At 37.8% G+C, this 17,324-nt stretch overlaps 1 protein-coding gene across 2 annotated transcripts; it reads right to left on the reverse strand.

Moving 5' to 3' along the window:
* Positions 1 to 15,152: 15,152 nt before the first annotated feature.
* Positions 15,153 to 17,001, reverse strand: LOC108481883 (dof zinc finger protein DOF2.2-like). 2 transcript variants are annotated; one of them, XM_017784959.2, is made up of 2 exons: positions 16,714 to 17,001; positions 15,153 to 16,509 (listed from the first exon to the last, which is right to left on the reverse strand). In XM_017784959.2, exons 1-2 carry the CDS (start codon positions 16,765 to 16,767, stop codon positions 15,616 to 15,618), a joined length of 948 nt encoding a protein of 315 aa, XP_017640448.1. In that variant the 5' UTR covers positions 16,768 to 17,001; the 3' UTR covers positions 15,153 to 15,615. The 2 variants fall into 2 exon arrangements, with proteins under 2 accessions (XP_017640448.1, XP_017640442.1); XM_017784953.2 differs by having other exon boundaries at positions 15,153 to 16,512.
* Positions 17,002 to 17,324: the final 323 nt, after the last annotated feature.

Raw genomic sequence — 17,324 nt, forward strand, 5'->3', positions numbered from 1 at the left:
AGAAAGTTCACGAGATATCAAATACCTGGAACCAGACTCGTAAAATGAAAAAGTTTGCTGCCAATCCCATGACTACTTCTGAGTACGACCGATGGTGGAATCAGAGGATTAACGACAACATCCCTACATCAGATCAAGGGAATCCTCAGTCGATAGAAGAGCACTTGAAAGTAATCCCATCTGAGCTGGAAATCATTAGGTAAGATTTCGAGAGAAAGAGTCTGGAGCTAGAAAAAAGGATCGAGCATTTGGAAGAAGAAAAGATGCAGTTAGGGTTAGACGCCGATGCCCAGAAACTAGTAGCTGAAAGACTCAGAAAAGGGAAAAACAAGGCCGAAGAGGACTTAGACAGTTTGAAAACGGACTATAAGAAGCTGGGCAGATCAATGAGAACCGCTGGGTTAGGAAAAACATCCGAACAATGACGACATGAAGTTAAAGAAGAACAAAGCAAAGCCAACCAGAGGGAGGAAAAATTTCGCGATGCTTAAGCTCGAGAAGGTGCTCTGAAAAGAAGTTTGGTAGAAAGTCAGAATGAGAAAGAAGGGTTAAAGATCTGAGTATCAGAGTTAGAGAGGTCATTGTATCAGTATCGCTCGTGTAACTCTGCAATCGAGTTGAAAGCTAGTCAGAACAGAATCGAAGAATTAAGAAAGAATATAGAAGAACTCAAAACAGCGCTGCAAAATCGTGAACTTCAGATAAAACTCCTCGAGGTAAATAACGAGCGATGGAAGGAGCAACTTCTTCAATCTCAAGACCAAGTCAGGAGCAGGGACTACATCATGGGCGAAGCTTTGATTCAAGTACGAAGTGGTGACCACTTACAAACATTAGCAAGACAAGCCGATGTCTTTGAGTTTAAAATACGAGTCGAATCGCATCGAGGCCAAAAGCTAGCTCGGCTTCTTAGGCAGTCAAGGCCTTAAGCATCAGGGCCAAGCCTTATATGTAATCTATTTTATGTAAAGAAACTTGTTTTCTAGAAAAGTTACTCTAATGAAATCGAATTGGAATCAACGCTTTTTGCATTCATTACATCCATGCATCGGCATTGCATCGCACGCACTAAAACTCACGAAAACCCTAAAATCGTGATGCTACCACGGAACATCGTTCTTGACAAGAGGAAAAACAAGAGCAATGGATCAAAGGTTAGAGAGATTGGAACAAATGCAAAAAGAGATGCAGGATCAACTACAAACACGTATGCAAGAACAGCTGGCCAAAATCCAGCAAGATATAAGGGACCAAATGCTGGAGTCCCAAAGGAGTATGATGGATCAATTAACACGTCTATTGGCTAGTGGATTAGAAAAAGGGAAAAGCCCCATGATCAATGCTGGAGATGACAACGAAGATCCCGTCTATCCTCCGGGGTTTGTCCCAGCGGACATTCAAACACAACCTGATGTGTACCCAAGAAGGCCATCAGTCACAATCAGGCCTCAACAATTTCAAGCCGGTGTCTCGGCACAGATGAATTATCAGACTGGTTCGGGCTCTAATTCGGGGGACAATCCAATCAAACCTGTGGTCCTCAATCTCGATGAAGTGATAGAAGCAGAAAAGACAAGGGTAGAACTCCCGAGAGAGCTTGAAGAAAGATGTAGATGGTTGGAAGAAAAATTTAAAGAAATGGAAAACACTGACTATCGTGGTGGAATCGACGCTAAGGAATTAAGTTTGGTTCCAGACCTGGTACTCCATCCCAAGTTCCAAACTCCGGAATTTGAGAAATACAACGGGACTAGCTGTCCCGAAGCTCACATCACTATGTTCTGCAGACGAATGGCAGGCTATGTCAATAATGACCAACTATTGATCCACTGCTTCCAGGAAAGTCTGGTTGGGGCCGTTTCTAGGTGGTACAACCAACTAAGTCGTAACCAGATCAGTTCATGGAGGGATTTAGCACAGGCTTTCAAGAAGCAGTACAGTCACGTGACAGACATGGCTCCTGATAGAGTCACGTTACAGAACATGGAGAAGAAACAAAATGAGAGTTTCAGGCAATGCGCCCAAAGATGGAGAGAGGTAGCAACACAAGTTCAACCACCTCTTCTAGAGAAAGAAACGACCATGCTCTTTATCAATACGCTGAAGGCTCCATTCATTAACCACATGCTAGGGAGCGCTACTAAAATCTTCTCAAACATAGTAATGTCAGGAGAAATGATAGAGAACGTGATAAGATGTGGAAGGATTGAAGCAGGGGAAAGTGCTAAGAGATCAACCCCGAGAAGGAAAGAGAATGATGTAAACAACACGAGTATGTATAATAAGCCAGTCACTATGAGCCAACCAAAGGTGGTGACTACCAGCCATCAGAGCTTCGCAAGACGAGACTTTAGCCCAAGGCCTAACACGGAAAGAGTCCAGTTTACTCCTATCCCGATGTCCTACAAGGAATTGTACCAGAGCTTATTCGATGCCCATGTAGTGTCACCCTTCTATCTAAAGCCGATGCAACCCCCATTCCCCAAATGGTATGATGCAAACGCCCAATGCGAATACCATGCAGGAGCCACAGGGCACTAATAGAAAACTGCACCACTTTCAAGAAGCTGGTTGAAAGACTCAACAACATGGGCATCGTGAAATTTGATGATATACCTAGTGCAGAAGACCCGTTACCTAATCATGAGGATAAGGGTATAAATGCCATAATCGAGAGTTCAAGGAAGGAAATTAAGATGAATGTTGCAAAAGTGAATACTCCACTAAAAGAAGTATGGAAGAAATTGGTGGAAAAAGGGTTGGTAACACAGAATTCAAGGGACAGATACCAAGGAGCAAAAAGTTATTGTGAGTTCCATAATCAAGAGGACCATGAGATTCAGAAATGCAGTAAATTCAGGGCTCTAGTACAAGGGTTAATGGATAATAAAGAGATTGAATTCTTTGAGTACACCGAGGGCCCGAAGAGAGAAGACGTGTGCACGTCAGAGCAAGGGCCGACCAACAATGTCTGAGGGGTCAATCACCCGGTCGTAATTATATCCCGACCAAGAGTCAATGAAGTCAGAGTACCAATTATGCCAAAGGTCATAATTCAAAAGCCCATTACTTTCCCTTATAAGGATAGCAAAAGGGTTCCTTGGAATTACGACTGCAACGTAATGATCCCGGGAGGGAAGAATCCAGTTGGCACTTTGGAGAAAGGTCAAGACGAGGGTTTCTATACATGCAGCGGAAGGCGTTATACTCCGAACACAAAGGCAGAATCAACTAAAGGAAAATCCGCGGTCATTGAACAAGAAAAGGAAAAGACAACCAGACCTGAATCACCTGTCAATGAGCCTGCAACTGAAAAAGAGGCTAAAGAATTCTTAAAATTCTTAAAACACAGCGAGTACAGTGTTGTGGAGAAATTGCACAAACAGCCAATCACATATCTATACTAGCCTTGCTCTTGAGTTCAGAAACTCACCGAAGTACATTGATGAAGGTTTTAAATGAAACATATGTTGCTGATGACATCTCTGTCAACAAACTCGATCGTCTGGTCAATAACATCAGTGTGGATAATTTTATTTTCTTTAATGATGATGAAATACCATCGGGAGGTATGGGATCTACAAAGGCCCTACACATTACCACTCGCTGCAAAGGATACACATTGCCGGGAGTATTGATTGATAATGGATCGGCATTGAATGTCATGCCCTTATCCACGTTAAATAGGTTGCCAGTGGATAACTCTCACAAGAAGACATGTCAAAATGTCGTGAGAGCATTCGACGGTACGGAAAGAAAAGTAATGGGAAGAATCGAGATACCTCTCTTGATCGACCCAGATACATACGAGGTGGACTTCTTGGTAATAGACATCAAGCCATCATACAATTGCCTGTTGGGAAGACCGTGAATACATTCGGCGGGGGCAGTCCTTTCATCGCTGCATCAAAAGTTGAAATTAGTGACCGAAGGTCGGTTAGTAACAATCAATGCTGAAGAGGACATCATCGCGGCAATAACCAGTGATGCCCCATATTTGGAGGCAAATGATGAAGCAATCGAGTGTTTTTTTCGATCTTTGGAGTTTGTGAACGCGACGTTCATCATCGAAGGAAATAAGATTCCAATGCCCAGGTTGTCTGAGACTACAAGAATGGGACTACGGTTAACTATTGAAAAGGGGGCTCTACCCGGAAGAGGACTCGGGAGATACCTCCAGAGAAGGATTAATGTACCAATGATGAAGGACAAACAAGACCGTTTTGGGTTAGGGTTTGAGCCGGACATAATACAAAGAAAGAAGGAACTTGAGAAGAAGCAAGAAAGAAGGAGAGCGCGATTGAGCGGGGGAGAAATTGAATGGGAACCAATGATCTTCCCCTATATATCGAAGACTTTTGTGTCTGGATAGGTCCTTCACTCTGAGCAGAAGACGTCGGGAAAGGAAATCTTGGAAGGAATGATGGAGAGTTTGGACATCAACGCCACATATGAAGAAGGGACGGGGGTAGAGAATTTGTCAGGCATTCGCCCCTATGAGTCGGGAAGTGTTCTGAATAATTGGACTGCAGAAGAGATTCCTGTAGTCTTTAGAACTAACTCAGAGTAATGTCCAAAACACACTTATTTCTCTAGGCCTAGGAGTAACAAGTGTCATTTTGTGAAATAGGCTTATGTTCGAAATTGTTATTTCAATGAAATGCATCCTTTTTACTTATTCTGTGCAAATATTCTTTTATTCTTTCATTCATGATCATACCAAACATATCATTGTTCTTAGATTCTCTTGTTCTTTGCATCTCCCTTCAAACCTACAACAGGTCTCCAGGTATCAATGATGCGAGTGACGTTGCTACTAATTCAGAATCTCCTTTTGAGCGAGATATGTGTCTGGAGGGATCCCAAGACTTTGAGGATGATGGAGACTGTAACTTATCCCCTGATTTTTTAAGGATGGTAGAACACGAGGAGCAACAGATTCTACCCCACAAAGAGACAGTAGAAGTCGTGAACTTGGGAGATGAACTAGAAAGGAGAGAAGTAAAGATCGGAACTTGCATCACCACAGAGACAAAGCGGGACCTTATTGAGTTACTCCAAGAGTTCAAGGATGTCTTTGCATGGTCATATCAGGATATGCCTGGGCTAAGTACTGACATTGTGGTACACAGGCTCCCCATCAAAGAAGAATGCAAGCCAGTTCAGCAAAAGCTTCGAAGGATGCGGCCCGATGTTCTGTTAAAGATAAAAGAGGAAGTCAAGAAGCAATTTGATACTGGTTTCTTACAAGTAGTTAAGTACTCGGAATGGGTAGCCAACATCGTCCCCGTCCCTAAAAAAGATGGAAATGTACGGATGTGTGTAGACTACAGAGACTTAAACAAGGCCAGCCCAAAAGATAATTTCCCGTTGCCTCATATCGACACCTTAGTGGACAACACGGCAGGTTACTCACTTTTCTCCTTCATGGATGGTTTCTCGGGGTACAATCAGATCAAGATGCATCTTGAAGACATGAATAAAACCACATTTGTGACCATGTGGGGAACCTTTTGCTATAAAGTAATGCCGTTCGGATTGAAAAATGCAGGAGCAACATATCAGAGAGCCATGGTAACCCTATTTCATGATATGATGCATAAAGAAATTGAAGTCTATGTCGACGACATGATCGCCAAATCTCGGACTGAAGAAGAGCATGTGCAAGTCTTGAGGAAATTATTTTTGAGGTTGAGAAAATTCCAGTTGAAACTCAATCCCGCAAAATGTACCTTCGGAGCCAGGTCAGGTAAACTGCTAGGATTCGTGGTCAGTAGAAAAGGGATTGAGATTGACCCAGATAAAGTCAAAGCCATACAAGAGTTACCTCCACCACGTACTCAGAAAGAAGTTCGAGGATTCCTAGGAAGACTAAATTACATCACTCGGTTTATTTCACAACTAACCGAGAAATGTGACCCCATATTCCGTCTCCTTAAGAAACACAACCCTAGTGGTTGGGACGAAGAATGCCAGAAGACTTTCAACAAAGTTAAGCAATATTTGTCTAATGCCCCAGTATTGACACCACCTAATCCAGATAAGCCACTGATACTGTATTTGATGGTATTTGAAAATTCTATGGGATGCGTGCTTGGCCAACACGATGAATCGGGAAGGAAAAAAAGAGCGATATATTACCTCAAGAAAAGTTTATCGAGTGTGAGACGAGATACTGTTCATTGAAAAGTTGTCTTGTGCCTTGATCTGGACAACCCGAAGACTGAGACAATACATGTTGTATCACACAACTTGGCTAATCTCTAAAATGGACCCTCTGAAATACTTGATGGAGTCGACTGCCTTGAACGGGAGAATGGCCCGATGGCAAATTCTACTTTCTGAATTCGATATAGTCTATGTGAACCAGAAGGCCGTAAAAGGAAGTGTGATAGCAGATTTCCTCTCCAGCAGAGCCCTAGAGGACTACGAGCCTCTGAACTTTGATTTCTCAAATGAAGATCTAATGTGCATAGCAACCGCAGAAGAAAACCCTCAAGAAAGTCACCTTTGGAAGCTAAACTTTGACGGAGCATCAAATGCCATCGGTAACGGAATCGGGGCAGTTCTGGTGTCCCCGAACGGAGATCATTATCCATTCACTAGTAAATTGGATTTTGACTGCACGAACAATATGGCAAAATACGAAGCATGCATCATGGGAATACGTGCGGCCATAGAACGTAAAATCAAGGTGTTAGAGGTATATGGAGATTCTGCCCTAGTGATTTATCAACTCAAAGGTGAATGGGAGACAAGAGACCCCAAATTGATCAATTACCAAAAGTTGATCCTTGAGTTGATTAAAGAGTTTGATGATATTGTCTTCTACTACCTCCAACGAGAAGAAAATCAGATGGCTGACGCCCTAGCAACTTTAGCTTCTATGATCAAGGTGAACCAACCAGAGGATGTGAAACCAATCCAAATGAGCATTTACGAGGCCCCGGCTCATTGTTACAAACTTGAAGAAGAAGAGGAAAATGATGATCACCCTTGGTACCATGATATCCTATGATATGTGAAGAATCGTGAGTACCCCCACCAAGCTACTGAGAACGACAAGAGAACGTTGAGAAGACTGGCCAGTGACTATGTCTTAGATGGGGAGATCCTGTACAAAAGAAGGAAGGATCAGGTACTATTAAGATGTGTAGACGCCATTGAGGCTAAGAAAATCTTGGAAGAAGTCCATGAGGGCGTCTGTGGGACACACGCTAATGGTTTTACAATGGCCAGGCAAATTATGAGGTTCGGTTATTATTGGTCTACCATGGAAGGAGACTGTATTAACTACGCCAAAAGATGTCATAGTGCCAAATTTATGGAGACAAGATTAATGTACCTGCCTCACCTCTGCATGTCATGACTTCGCCATGGCCTTTCTCGATGTGGGGCATGGATGTGATTGGGCCAATTTTGCCAAAAGCTTCAAATGGGCATCATTTCATCTTTGTGGTCATCGATTATTTCACCAAATGGGTGGAAGCCGCTTCATATGCCAATGTCACTAAATCAGCAGTTAGCAAGTTCCTGAAAAAGGAAATCATCTATCGATATGGAATACCGGAAAGGATCATATCTGACAACGCATTGAATTTAAACAATAACACGATAGCGGATGTCTGCAGTCAGTTCAAGATCAGACACCATAACTCGTCACCGTATCGCCCGGAGATGAACGGTGCAGTCGAAGCAACCAATAAGAACATCAAGAAGATTGTAAGAAAGATGACAGAAACTTATAAAGATTGGCATGAGAAGCTACCATTCGCCCTCTATGCTTATCGAACGTCTATTAGAACTTCTACTGGGGCAACACCTTTCTCATTAGTCTATGGAATGGAGGCAGTTTTACCTATCGAGGTTGAGATTCCTTCCCTCAGAGTTTTGTCAGAAGTAAAGTTGGATGAAGCAGAATAGATCCAGTCCCGATACGATCAGTTGAATTTGATTGAAGAAAAGAAGCTACGGGCTATTCGTCATGGTCAGATGTACCAAAAGCGAATGATGCGAGCTTACAACAAAAAGGTTCATCCCAGAGAGTTCCATGAGGGAGACCTAGTACTGAAAAAGATCCTGTCTATACAAAAGACTTCAGAGGAAAATGGATGCCGAATTGGGAAGGGTCTTATGTGGTGAAGAAAGCCTTTTCTGGCGGAGCATTGATATTGGCTGAAATGGATGGCAAGACCTTATTCAATCCTGTGAATTCGGATTCGGTTAAGAAATACTTTGCCTAAAAAAAATAAAAAAATAAAAAAATAAAAAAAAAATGGGCCAGGGTGAAAACTCGCAAAGAGCACCTTGAGACCAAAGGGATTTTGAATTGGAAACCCGTAAAAGGCGATTCAAATTTTGATCAAAGGTGGGGCATGCGCCGGTCTTATGATACCTAAATTAACAAGAAGGAGAGATGCTACATCTTGGGGCATCTGCAAGAGTACTCTAGATCCCCTGAACACATATTGGGTAAAAAGGGAGTCCTCAAGAAGTCAGTACAGAGAAACTCACGCTGCGATATCTGGGGCACGTATTCCCTTTTAGTCATTTTGAATTCTAGCAATGTTTGTTGACTGTGATTAATCTATTCCCTTCAAATTTTGTTTCTGATAAATTTCAGTTTTGTCATTGTTATGATCTTTTTCAAGCATTTTATATTGAAATGATGATTAATGGACTAAAGCCGTTTTCGCAAAAAGAGTTCTGCATATTACTTTGAAAGTTTCTAAATAGTACAGAACCTAAAACAGACTATTTTTAGAACTAACCAAACTCAAAGATTGGAAGCATCTGAGAAGAAAGAGTTTAAATTGAAGCTACCTCTTCGGGTTTTCTATTCAAAATTTGAGCTGAACAAGAAGACAGGGTACCATTTCAGTGAAGGAACCTTGATGAACAAAGAGCAATGGCAACCAAAACAGGGATTCACGCTCACAACATGCTGCACTCATACATTCATAGATCATTCATAAGTGCATCTAATTAGGAACATTTGATCATAACATCCTAATTCTTTGACATAAGCATAAATACATGGAATTGATTCTACAGGTCATGTCCCTAGAATCAGTGAATTTCCAGATCTTACCCCATAAGCAGTAGGGGAATAGATCGAAGGCAACGAACTTTAACCCCCTAAGCAGTAGGGTAACAAGCTGAAGTTCATAGATCTTATCACCCTAAGCAGTAGGGAAACGGATCGAAGATAATGAGCTTTAACCCCCTAAGCAGTAGGGTAACAAGCCAAATTTACAGACCTTAACCCCCTAAGTAGTAGGGTAATAGGCTGAAAATTACAGATCTTGTCTCCTTGAAGTTGCAGTGGAACAGATCGAATCCAGCAAATCTTGTCTTCCTGAAGTTGCAGTGAAGCAGATTGAAGATTTACATATCTTAACCCCCTAAGCAGTAGGGAAACAGATTGAAGATGACGAGTCTTAAACCCCTAAGCAGTAGGGTAATAGGCTAAATTTACAGATCTTAACCTCCTAAGCAGTAGGGAAACAGATCGAAGGTGATGAGCCTTAAACCCCTAAGCAGTAGGGTAACAGGCTAAATTTTCAGATCTTAAACCCCTAAGCAGTAGGGTAACGGGCTAAATTTATAGATCTTAAACCCCTAAGCAGTAGGGAAACAGATCAATGATGACAAGCCTTAACCCCTTAAGCAGTAGGGTAACAGGTTGAAAATCAAATATCTTCTCCCTGAAAGGGCGTTGGAGCAGCTAAAAGCCACATCAGATCTCCTTGAAGTTTCAGTGGATTAAGCGAAGCTACAACAGGTCTCCTTGAAGTTTCAGTGGAATTAATGGAAGTCACGTGTCTTATCTCCATGGAGTTACAATGGAGCAGATCAAAACAAACCTTACCTTCTTGAAGCTGCAGTAAAGCAGTGAAGTGAAGCGAAGCAACAAGAGTGGAATAAAGCTACCTGGAGAAAAGGGGCGCTAAACAAGTCCAGACACAGTGAGATCGGGCAAAATTGGTCTTTCTTAAGTCTTTGCTCTGTTCTCGTTACACGACAACAAGCAAAGAGGCGCAGCTATAGAAGCCCAATTTTGGCCCAAATAAATTAAACCCTAAAAGCCCACTAAATACCTTAACATACAGAAAAAAGAAATAAACCCTAGCCGTTCAGCACCTGCTCCCCACCACCGACGCCTGCAAGTGGACTCTGCTCCACCACTGGTACCTGCAAACAATAAACGAGACAAGATAGAAAGCAGAGCAAGTTGTAAGGGAAATGCCTATAAAAGGCCACCCCCGAAACTATTGTACGGATGGTTTTTTTTGGAAAAGAAAATAAAAACAACATTATTATCAAAAAATACAAAGCAAAGAATAGATATCAGCAATATATCAAGAGCAGAAAACGAAACTCAAGGAGGAGATCATAATCAGAAATCAAAAGGTTTTCTAAAATCCTCTAAGTTTCGAATCGGTTTTCTTTTTTTCTTTTCTTTTTCTTTACTCTTTTTTTCTTTGTTTACATGTATGTGTACATATATATTAAAAACAGTAAAAAAAAATAAAAAAATTACCTTTTCGAAACTCCAGCCACCGTGCACGGTGGCCGGCGACGGCGGCGCACGACGATCCGGCGACCGACCGGTGACCGGTCCCCTGGCCGGGAATCGTCCCTCTCTCCTTTCTCTCCTCTTTTTTTTTCTTCTCACCAGCACAAATGAATTTTTTTTAAGGAACTCAGCCTTTTATAGTCCCCCAAACGACGTCGTTTTGGGGTCATATTAACCTCAAACGACGTCGTTTTGAGCATGACCTAATCCGCCAACCCGACCGTCCTCGGGATCCGCGTGTTTTTGTATAAGGGTCTAATTACACGCGCGATCTTTCCGCTTTTACACATTCTGCAATCAAGTTTTATTTATTTTAAATTAACCCGAAGTTTGTCGATTTTGCGATTTGGTCCTCCTTCGTTGATACGTTTTAAGGGTTCGGGAAATTGCCCTTTGGCCCTCTGAAGTTGCGCGTATTCAAATGGGTCCCTTTTATATTTCCTTCGAATTGGCCCCAAAACTTTATTTTTGTTTGGATTTGGTCCCTTTTAGATTTAATTTGATTTTTATATTTTTACTTGTAACATTATTTATTATTATATTTACTATTATTATTATTAATATTACTATTATATTTATTAACATATTATCATTATTTTTATTATTCATATTAATATATATATTAATGTATGTGTTGTTACATATGTATATATATACATTTTATATAGCACTATATTAATTACTTTACTTTAATATTTCTATTATATCCTATTACTTTTTGCATTTTAAAATATTATTATTACTATTATCATTATATATTAGTGTATCCTTTTATGCAAATATACATACATATACATATTTATATATATAGTATTTTTTATATATTATTACTTTAGTTTAACATTTTATTATACTTGCCCTTTTTTGCATTTCTATATTTTTATAGTAGTACGTATTTTCATTATATATGTATATATATACATATGTTATATAGCATTATTAATAGCTTAATATTATTGTTTTATGTATTTGTATGTCACATATGTTTTCTTTAAATATATATATATATATATATAAATTATATTCCCTATTACACATATATCTTAATATTATTTTACGTACATTTTATATGTATATATATATATATTTTTTTTTTTTATATATCCTGTCTATACTTTTAACATATTATACATATTTTTTATTATGTATATACTTTTATATCGTTATCATCGCCATAATTGTCATTTCATTTTGCCATTATTTATTTATTTATCTATTTGCTTTATGTATTCGACCATTTCACTTCCCTCATGCATTAGTCTATATTTACGTATTACTAACCTTGCTCTTATGTCATCTTTTTATAATTGCTTGTTATTGTCATTCATTATTACCCGTTATTATTAATATTGTGATCTGTTTTTATATATTACTATGAATCACATTATGTTTTTACTCGATACTTAAAATAATTCTTTCATAAAAGTGATATTCAGTATTTGGTAATTCGAGATAATCGTGCCCTAACTTACTGGGCCTCGCCTTTTCTCATTCAATCTAAATGCAAAATATTCTTTTAAATCACAACATGAGTCTAAAAATGCTTATTTTCGGAGCTTCGAGGTGTGGTGTCCTAACTTACCGGGTATGACATTTTGATATCTCGAAATAAGATCTTTTGCAAATAAAGGCAATGTTCAGGGTTCGGAAATTCGAGGAAACGTGCCCTAACTTACTGGGTTTCGATTTTCCTCATCCGCCCTAACTAACCGAATATCCTTTTAAAAGAGGTTAAAATACATCGATTTTAAATAAAAGGCGAGCTCATTCTCAAAAGTTCGAGATGCTGTATCCTAACTCACTGGATATGACGTATCGTTGCCTCGAGACGAGAATGTCTTTAACATTTTATTGTTTTACAAAGAAGGATTGTATTTCAAAGTCTTTCAAGTTTTTTTACTTTTCGACACTAAGACACCAATTAATCAACTAGGTACCAATTTTGGGCGATCGAGGTGCTAATCCTTCCTCGTATGTGAACCGACTCTGAACTCATTTTCGATTTTCGAGACCAAAAATTATCATTTTAGTAAATCTTCGCTTTTATTAAAATGATTAATTAAAGGTGATCCGATCACACCTCATCAAAAAGATTGGTGGCGACTCCTCTATTCGTTTTTTTCATTTTCAAAAATCTAAGTCAATTCCCGTTTTTTTCAAAAAATGGTTACGACACATGTAACTCGCAATATTCAAGTGCCTCCTTGAATGCCGCCATCTGTCTTTCCTCTCGAATTCTCCCCCCTTTTTTCTCGAAAGAGTAAAGAATTTCATTGAAATCTCCAACAATCAGCCATGGCTTGCTATTCTCACGTTTCAGCAATCTTAATAGTTCCCAAGACTCTTTTCTTTCATTCTCCACTGGTGCTCCATAAAATCCTATAAATCTCCATGTAACCATCTCATCCTCATTCTCCACCTCAACATCAATATGAGACTTTGAGAAGCTTTTCAAAGTTAAAGTCAATCCCTCCTTCCACCCTAATGATAATCCTCCTCTAGTGCTTACTGCCGCGACGTCGATACCATTCGTAAAACCACATTGTCTTCTTAATGATTCCATCCGTTTACTTGTGACCTTTGTTTCCATAAGAAACAAAATTTGGGGTTGAATATGTCTCAACTTGTTTTTGAGACATCGAACTGTTCGTGGTTGCCCCAAACCACGAATGTTCCAACTTAGAATTTTCATTGCACTCGGCCAGCTACATTTTGAGTGGCCGCCGATAAATAATAGTTTAATATATTAACAAGAAGTAATATTAATTGGAGAAATAATTTAATTAAATAAAGTTGTAGCAATATTTAAATAGACTTTATATTCATATTAATTTACATTTTTATTTTCTATTACTTATCACTTAATTAGTATTATAATTAAATAACTATAAAATTGAATTTTAGCTCTATAAATAGAAGCATTAGCATCAAACACTTACACTTTTTCTTTGGAGTAGCTTTTAAAGAAAATTACAAAAAAAACAATTTTGAGTATTATTTGATAGGTTTTGCTTTCATCACAAAAAAAATCATTATTATTTGATATATTTGAATTTTACTATTATTTGATATTTAATAGAGTAAAACTACATTGGTAGTCAATGAACTATCAGTAAGTTTTTTTGGTCACTCAACTATGAAAAGTTACAAAATGGTCACCCAATTATTCAATTTTTTTTTATTTTTAACCACTAGCTGTTAAAAGGCTAACAAAAGAAAAAAAATGAAATATTAATTTTTAAAATTGGCGTAAGAGCAACTTTAATCCTCAAATATTTAACCCACTATTATAAAGAAAAAGAAAGTATCTCTGAAATTATCAACTTCTAAAGTTGGAGTTGCAATAAGCTTAGCCAAGTCCAAGAAGTCGATAAGCTAAACGACTTGTCGACTTGATAATTCAAATAAAGCCATAATTGAACTAACATTATCGATTGCCAGAGTCAACTATTATTTTAAATGTCAATTTTTGTTCAAATTATGTCTGACATAGCAGTTAACAATATTCATATATAGTAGTTTCTTTCGCTCACATTATATTTGGAAACTATAATTTAACTAATAATTATAATTTATACAAAATAAGATTTTTCTAAAGCTTTTATAATCATAATTTTATACTTGTGTTTGCAAATCAAATTGATAATAAAATTATAATTTTTGAAAATAAATAAAATTTATTTTCAGTTGGAATTTATAAAAATACTTTTTGGTAAAAAAAAATTTTGGACTAATTGGCAAAAGGCCTCTCTATTTTTTGTGTTAAAGGGGAATAAAAATAATAATAAATAAGGGGGTTTATGAAAGAATTTATCCTATTTAAAATTTGTGCTGCCATATTGTCAAGAGGCACCCTTAAAGTCTTTTTTTGAGTTGTCAATCAAAACAGAAAAATTTATAAATCAAGTCCAAGGTGACCCTATCATAACACTGTAATAAATGCCTATTTTCGTAATTAATTTATTTTTCATAACTTTTTCATAATTAATATTTTTTATATTTTTTTAGGTAAAAAAAACAAAAATATCCGGAAGTTAAGAATAAGGTGAATATGACCATACCAATCTTTACGTACTATTTGCATCCTAAACCGATAACAATTAATGTAAATTTTGTTTTATTCAATATTTTGACGAGTTTCAGCCCATTTAACTTCAACCTTTGATTCCAACTTACAACATCCTTCCTATTATTACTTTAATTTTTTCTTTTATTATATATTATATTAAAAGGACGTATATTAGCAAAATTTATAATAATATCCCACAATGATGCACATAATTACAAAATCATTAAATTTACTGTAAAAAGACAAAGAAATGCTCGCTTTGTCTAGTGCACAAACTTGGATATATTATGCATGCATGTCCTGCTAATGAAGAAAAGAAACTGAAATTTTAAGGAAATTCACCTACTTTAATTAGTTAACATTGAGAGACTAGTAGCTTTGGTTCAAGCTTTCGCACGTACAGGTATATATAAAAGAATGGAAAAGAAAGGGAGATCAAGAAATATAAGATACTACATAAAAACATCGACTTTAACTTCATAAACATGCTTTAGACACACCATGTAAGAGATTATTATGTTTGTAACTTTGGAAATGATGGTGGATAAAAGAAATTACAAAAGAAAGTTAACTCATCATGTCAATTAACAGATCCCATGACTTCATACTCAAAAGAAATTATAAGCCCATGCAACCAGAAAAGGAACACATAGATCAAGAAAACCCAATATATATATATTATATATGACACAACATTAATTCTACAAATCTTAAGGTTTTCCTTCCTTGATGATGATGAGACATGTTCCTGACTGAACCTTGCAATTTCACCTTCCATTATTTAGTAATTTGAATCTTTTGATGTTGGAACTTGTGAGCTAGTAAAAGGTGATCAAAGGAACATTGCATCTTTATGTCAACTATCTGTCACTAAAGCTGTTGTGAATCTTGTGATATAACTGGAAGCATGCAGCTGAAACTTGAAGATCAGCTTAAGCTGCTGTAAGTCAAGGAGGATTGAAACTAGCTACAAGAGATGATTAGTACTACCAGAAGAGTTGAGACCTAATATATTTGTCCAACTATTTCCTCCCCAGTACTGATTATTCTCCGAAACACCTAACTGTGGTCTTGATATATTTAGCCCTTGATGGTTGTTTTCCATTTTCACTGGAGCTAGATGAGAAGCCCTAGAGCATGGACTCATGGAACGAAGAAGCTGGCTTTCTCCCACCATGGATGATGATCCTTCCATACCCTCACTTTGAAATGCATATAAACCATTACTTGGATCAAAGAAAGGGAACTGTTGATGCTGGTGAGTTCCTCCTCCTCCTGATGACGATGATAAAATACTAGCACTGCTCATGCCCGAGTTAGTTCCTATCTGAAACCCCATATCAGCTTGCCTACTAGCTCCACTTGTTTCCCCTTGAATTCCACCAAAGTTTAACCCGATATTTCCCACACCATACTGAGAAAAATTTTGCAAAGAAGCCATGAAGGGCAAATGACCAGTGATTTCAGTAGGAATAACAACACTATTTTTTGAGTTTGAATTTCCAGTTTGCTTCTCCGCTGGGGGTTCTGAGCTACTGCTTTTGTTTTTCTTGTTTTTTCGGCACCCTCCACCTACTGGAACATTCCTAAGAGCACCTCCTCTAGTCCAATACCGTCGACATGTCTTGCAAAAGTGGCGTGGCTGTGAGAGGCTATAGTTATTGAAGTAACAAAATTTGGTGTTGCTGGATTCACAACGTGGACATTTCAGAGCAGCTTCTGGCTGTGGAATCTTGGCTAGCCTGGCTCGATCAGCCATAGAACTAGGTCTAATGGAGGCTGGACCACCAGCTCCAACATGAGGAGGTGGAGGAGGAAGAGGTGAAAACTGAGGGTTTTCACTGCCATTTCCTTGTTGATGCTGCTGCAGCAAAAAAAAAAAAAATTATATATATATATAAATCCAACTTAAATCTTTATAATTTGTAAAGAACAAAATATTTAGTATATTCAGGAAAAGATCACAAAGGGAATTAAGAATATTTATCTTTATTTTTTCCTTAGATCATTTTGGGTGCAGAAGTTGTGGAAAGAAATTAAAGATGAAGAAAAATAAAAACCTTACCTGTTGCAAGTTGGGAGGATCTAAATAGATTGGAACATGAGATGAGAAAACCATGGTTAATAATTCTTTGCTAACTTTTCTTTTTTTTTCTTTAATAAAAGTGGATGGGTTCTTTAGGAAAAATAAGGTGGAGAATCCACACAAAGGGAATACCAGAGCCCAAGAAAGCAAATGAAAAAGAGAAATAAAGAGAGAGGATGATGAAGAAGAAAAGATGGGGGATGGGGGAGGTGATGGCTTTTGTTTATGATTATTTTTTTATTATTCGCTCTTGTTATTCTTTTATATATTCCCTCATCACTTTAGCTTTTGGTTTTTTTATATACATTTTTAGGGTTTAAGTGGGCATATTTTTTTCTTCACCTATAAGCTTTCGTTCTTCACGACGTGGACTGCTTAAAAAGAAAGGAGTCCAACTGAGTGTATATGGCTCTCCCGTCTCAGTAGCAAAAAATTATCACCCTTTCGCCACTTTAGGATTAACCCAGTTCTTAACCAAAGGGAGCCACTTATCTTTACGTTTATATTATAACTTTTGAATTTAATTACATTATTAATTTATACTTAAAAATAAAAAATTGATGTGATGATCATACATTTCAAAATATTTA

This window comes from Gossypium arboreum, chromosome 7, assembly GCF_025698485.1.
Source record: "Gossypium arboreum isolate Shixiya-1 chromosome 7, ASM2569848v2, whole genome shotgun sequence".
In the NCBI taxonomy this organism is placed as follows: Eukaryota; Viridiplantae; Streptophyta; class Magnoliopsida; order Malvales; family Malvaceae; genus Gossypium; species Gossypium arboreum.

Coding starts and splice junctions, on each gene's coding strand:
- LOC108481883 (XM_017784953.2), bottom strand. CDS start 16,767: ATGGTTTTCTCATCTCATGTTCCAATCTATTTAGATCCTCCCAACTTG. Junction 16,513..16,713: donor ATCCTCCCAACTTGCAACAG/GTAAGGTTTTTA, acceptor TTTTTGCTGCAG/CAGCATCAACAAGGAAATGG.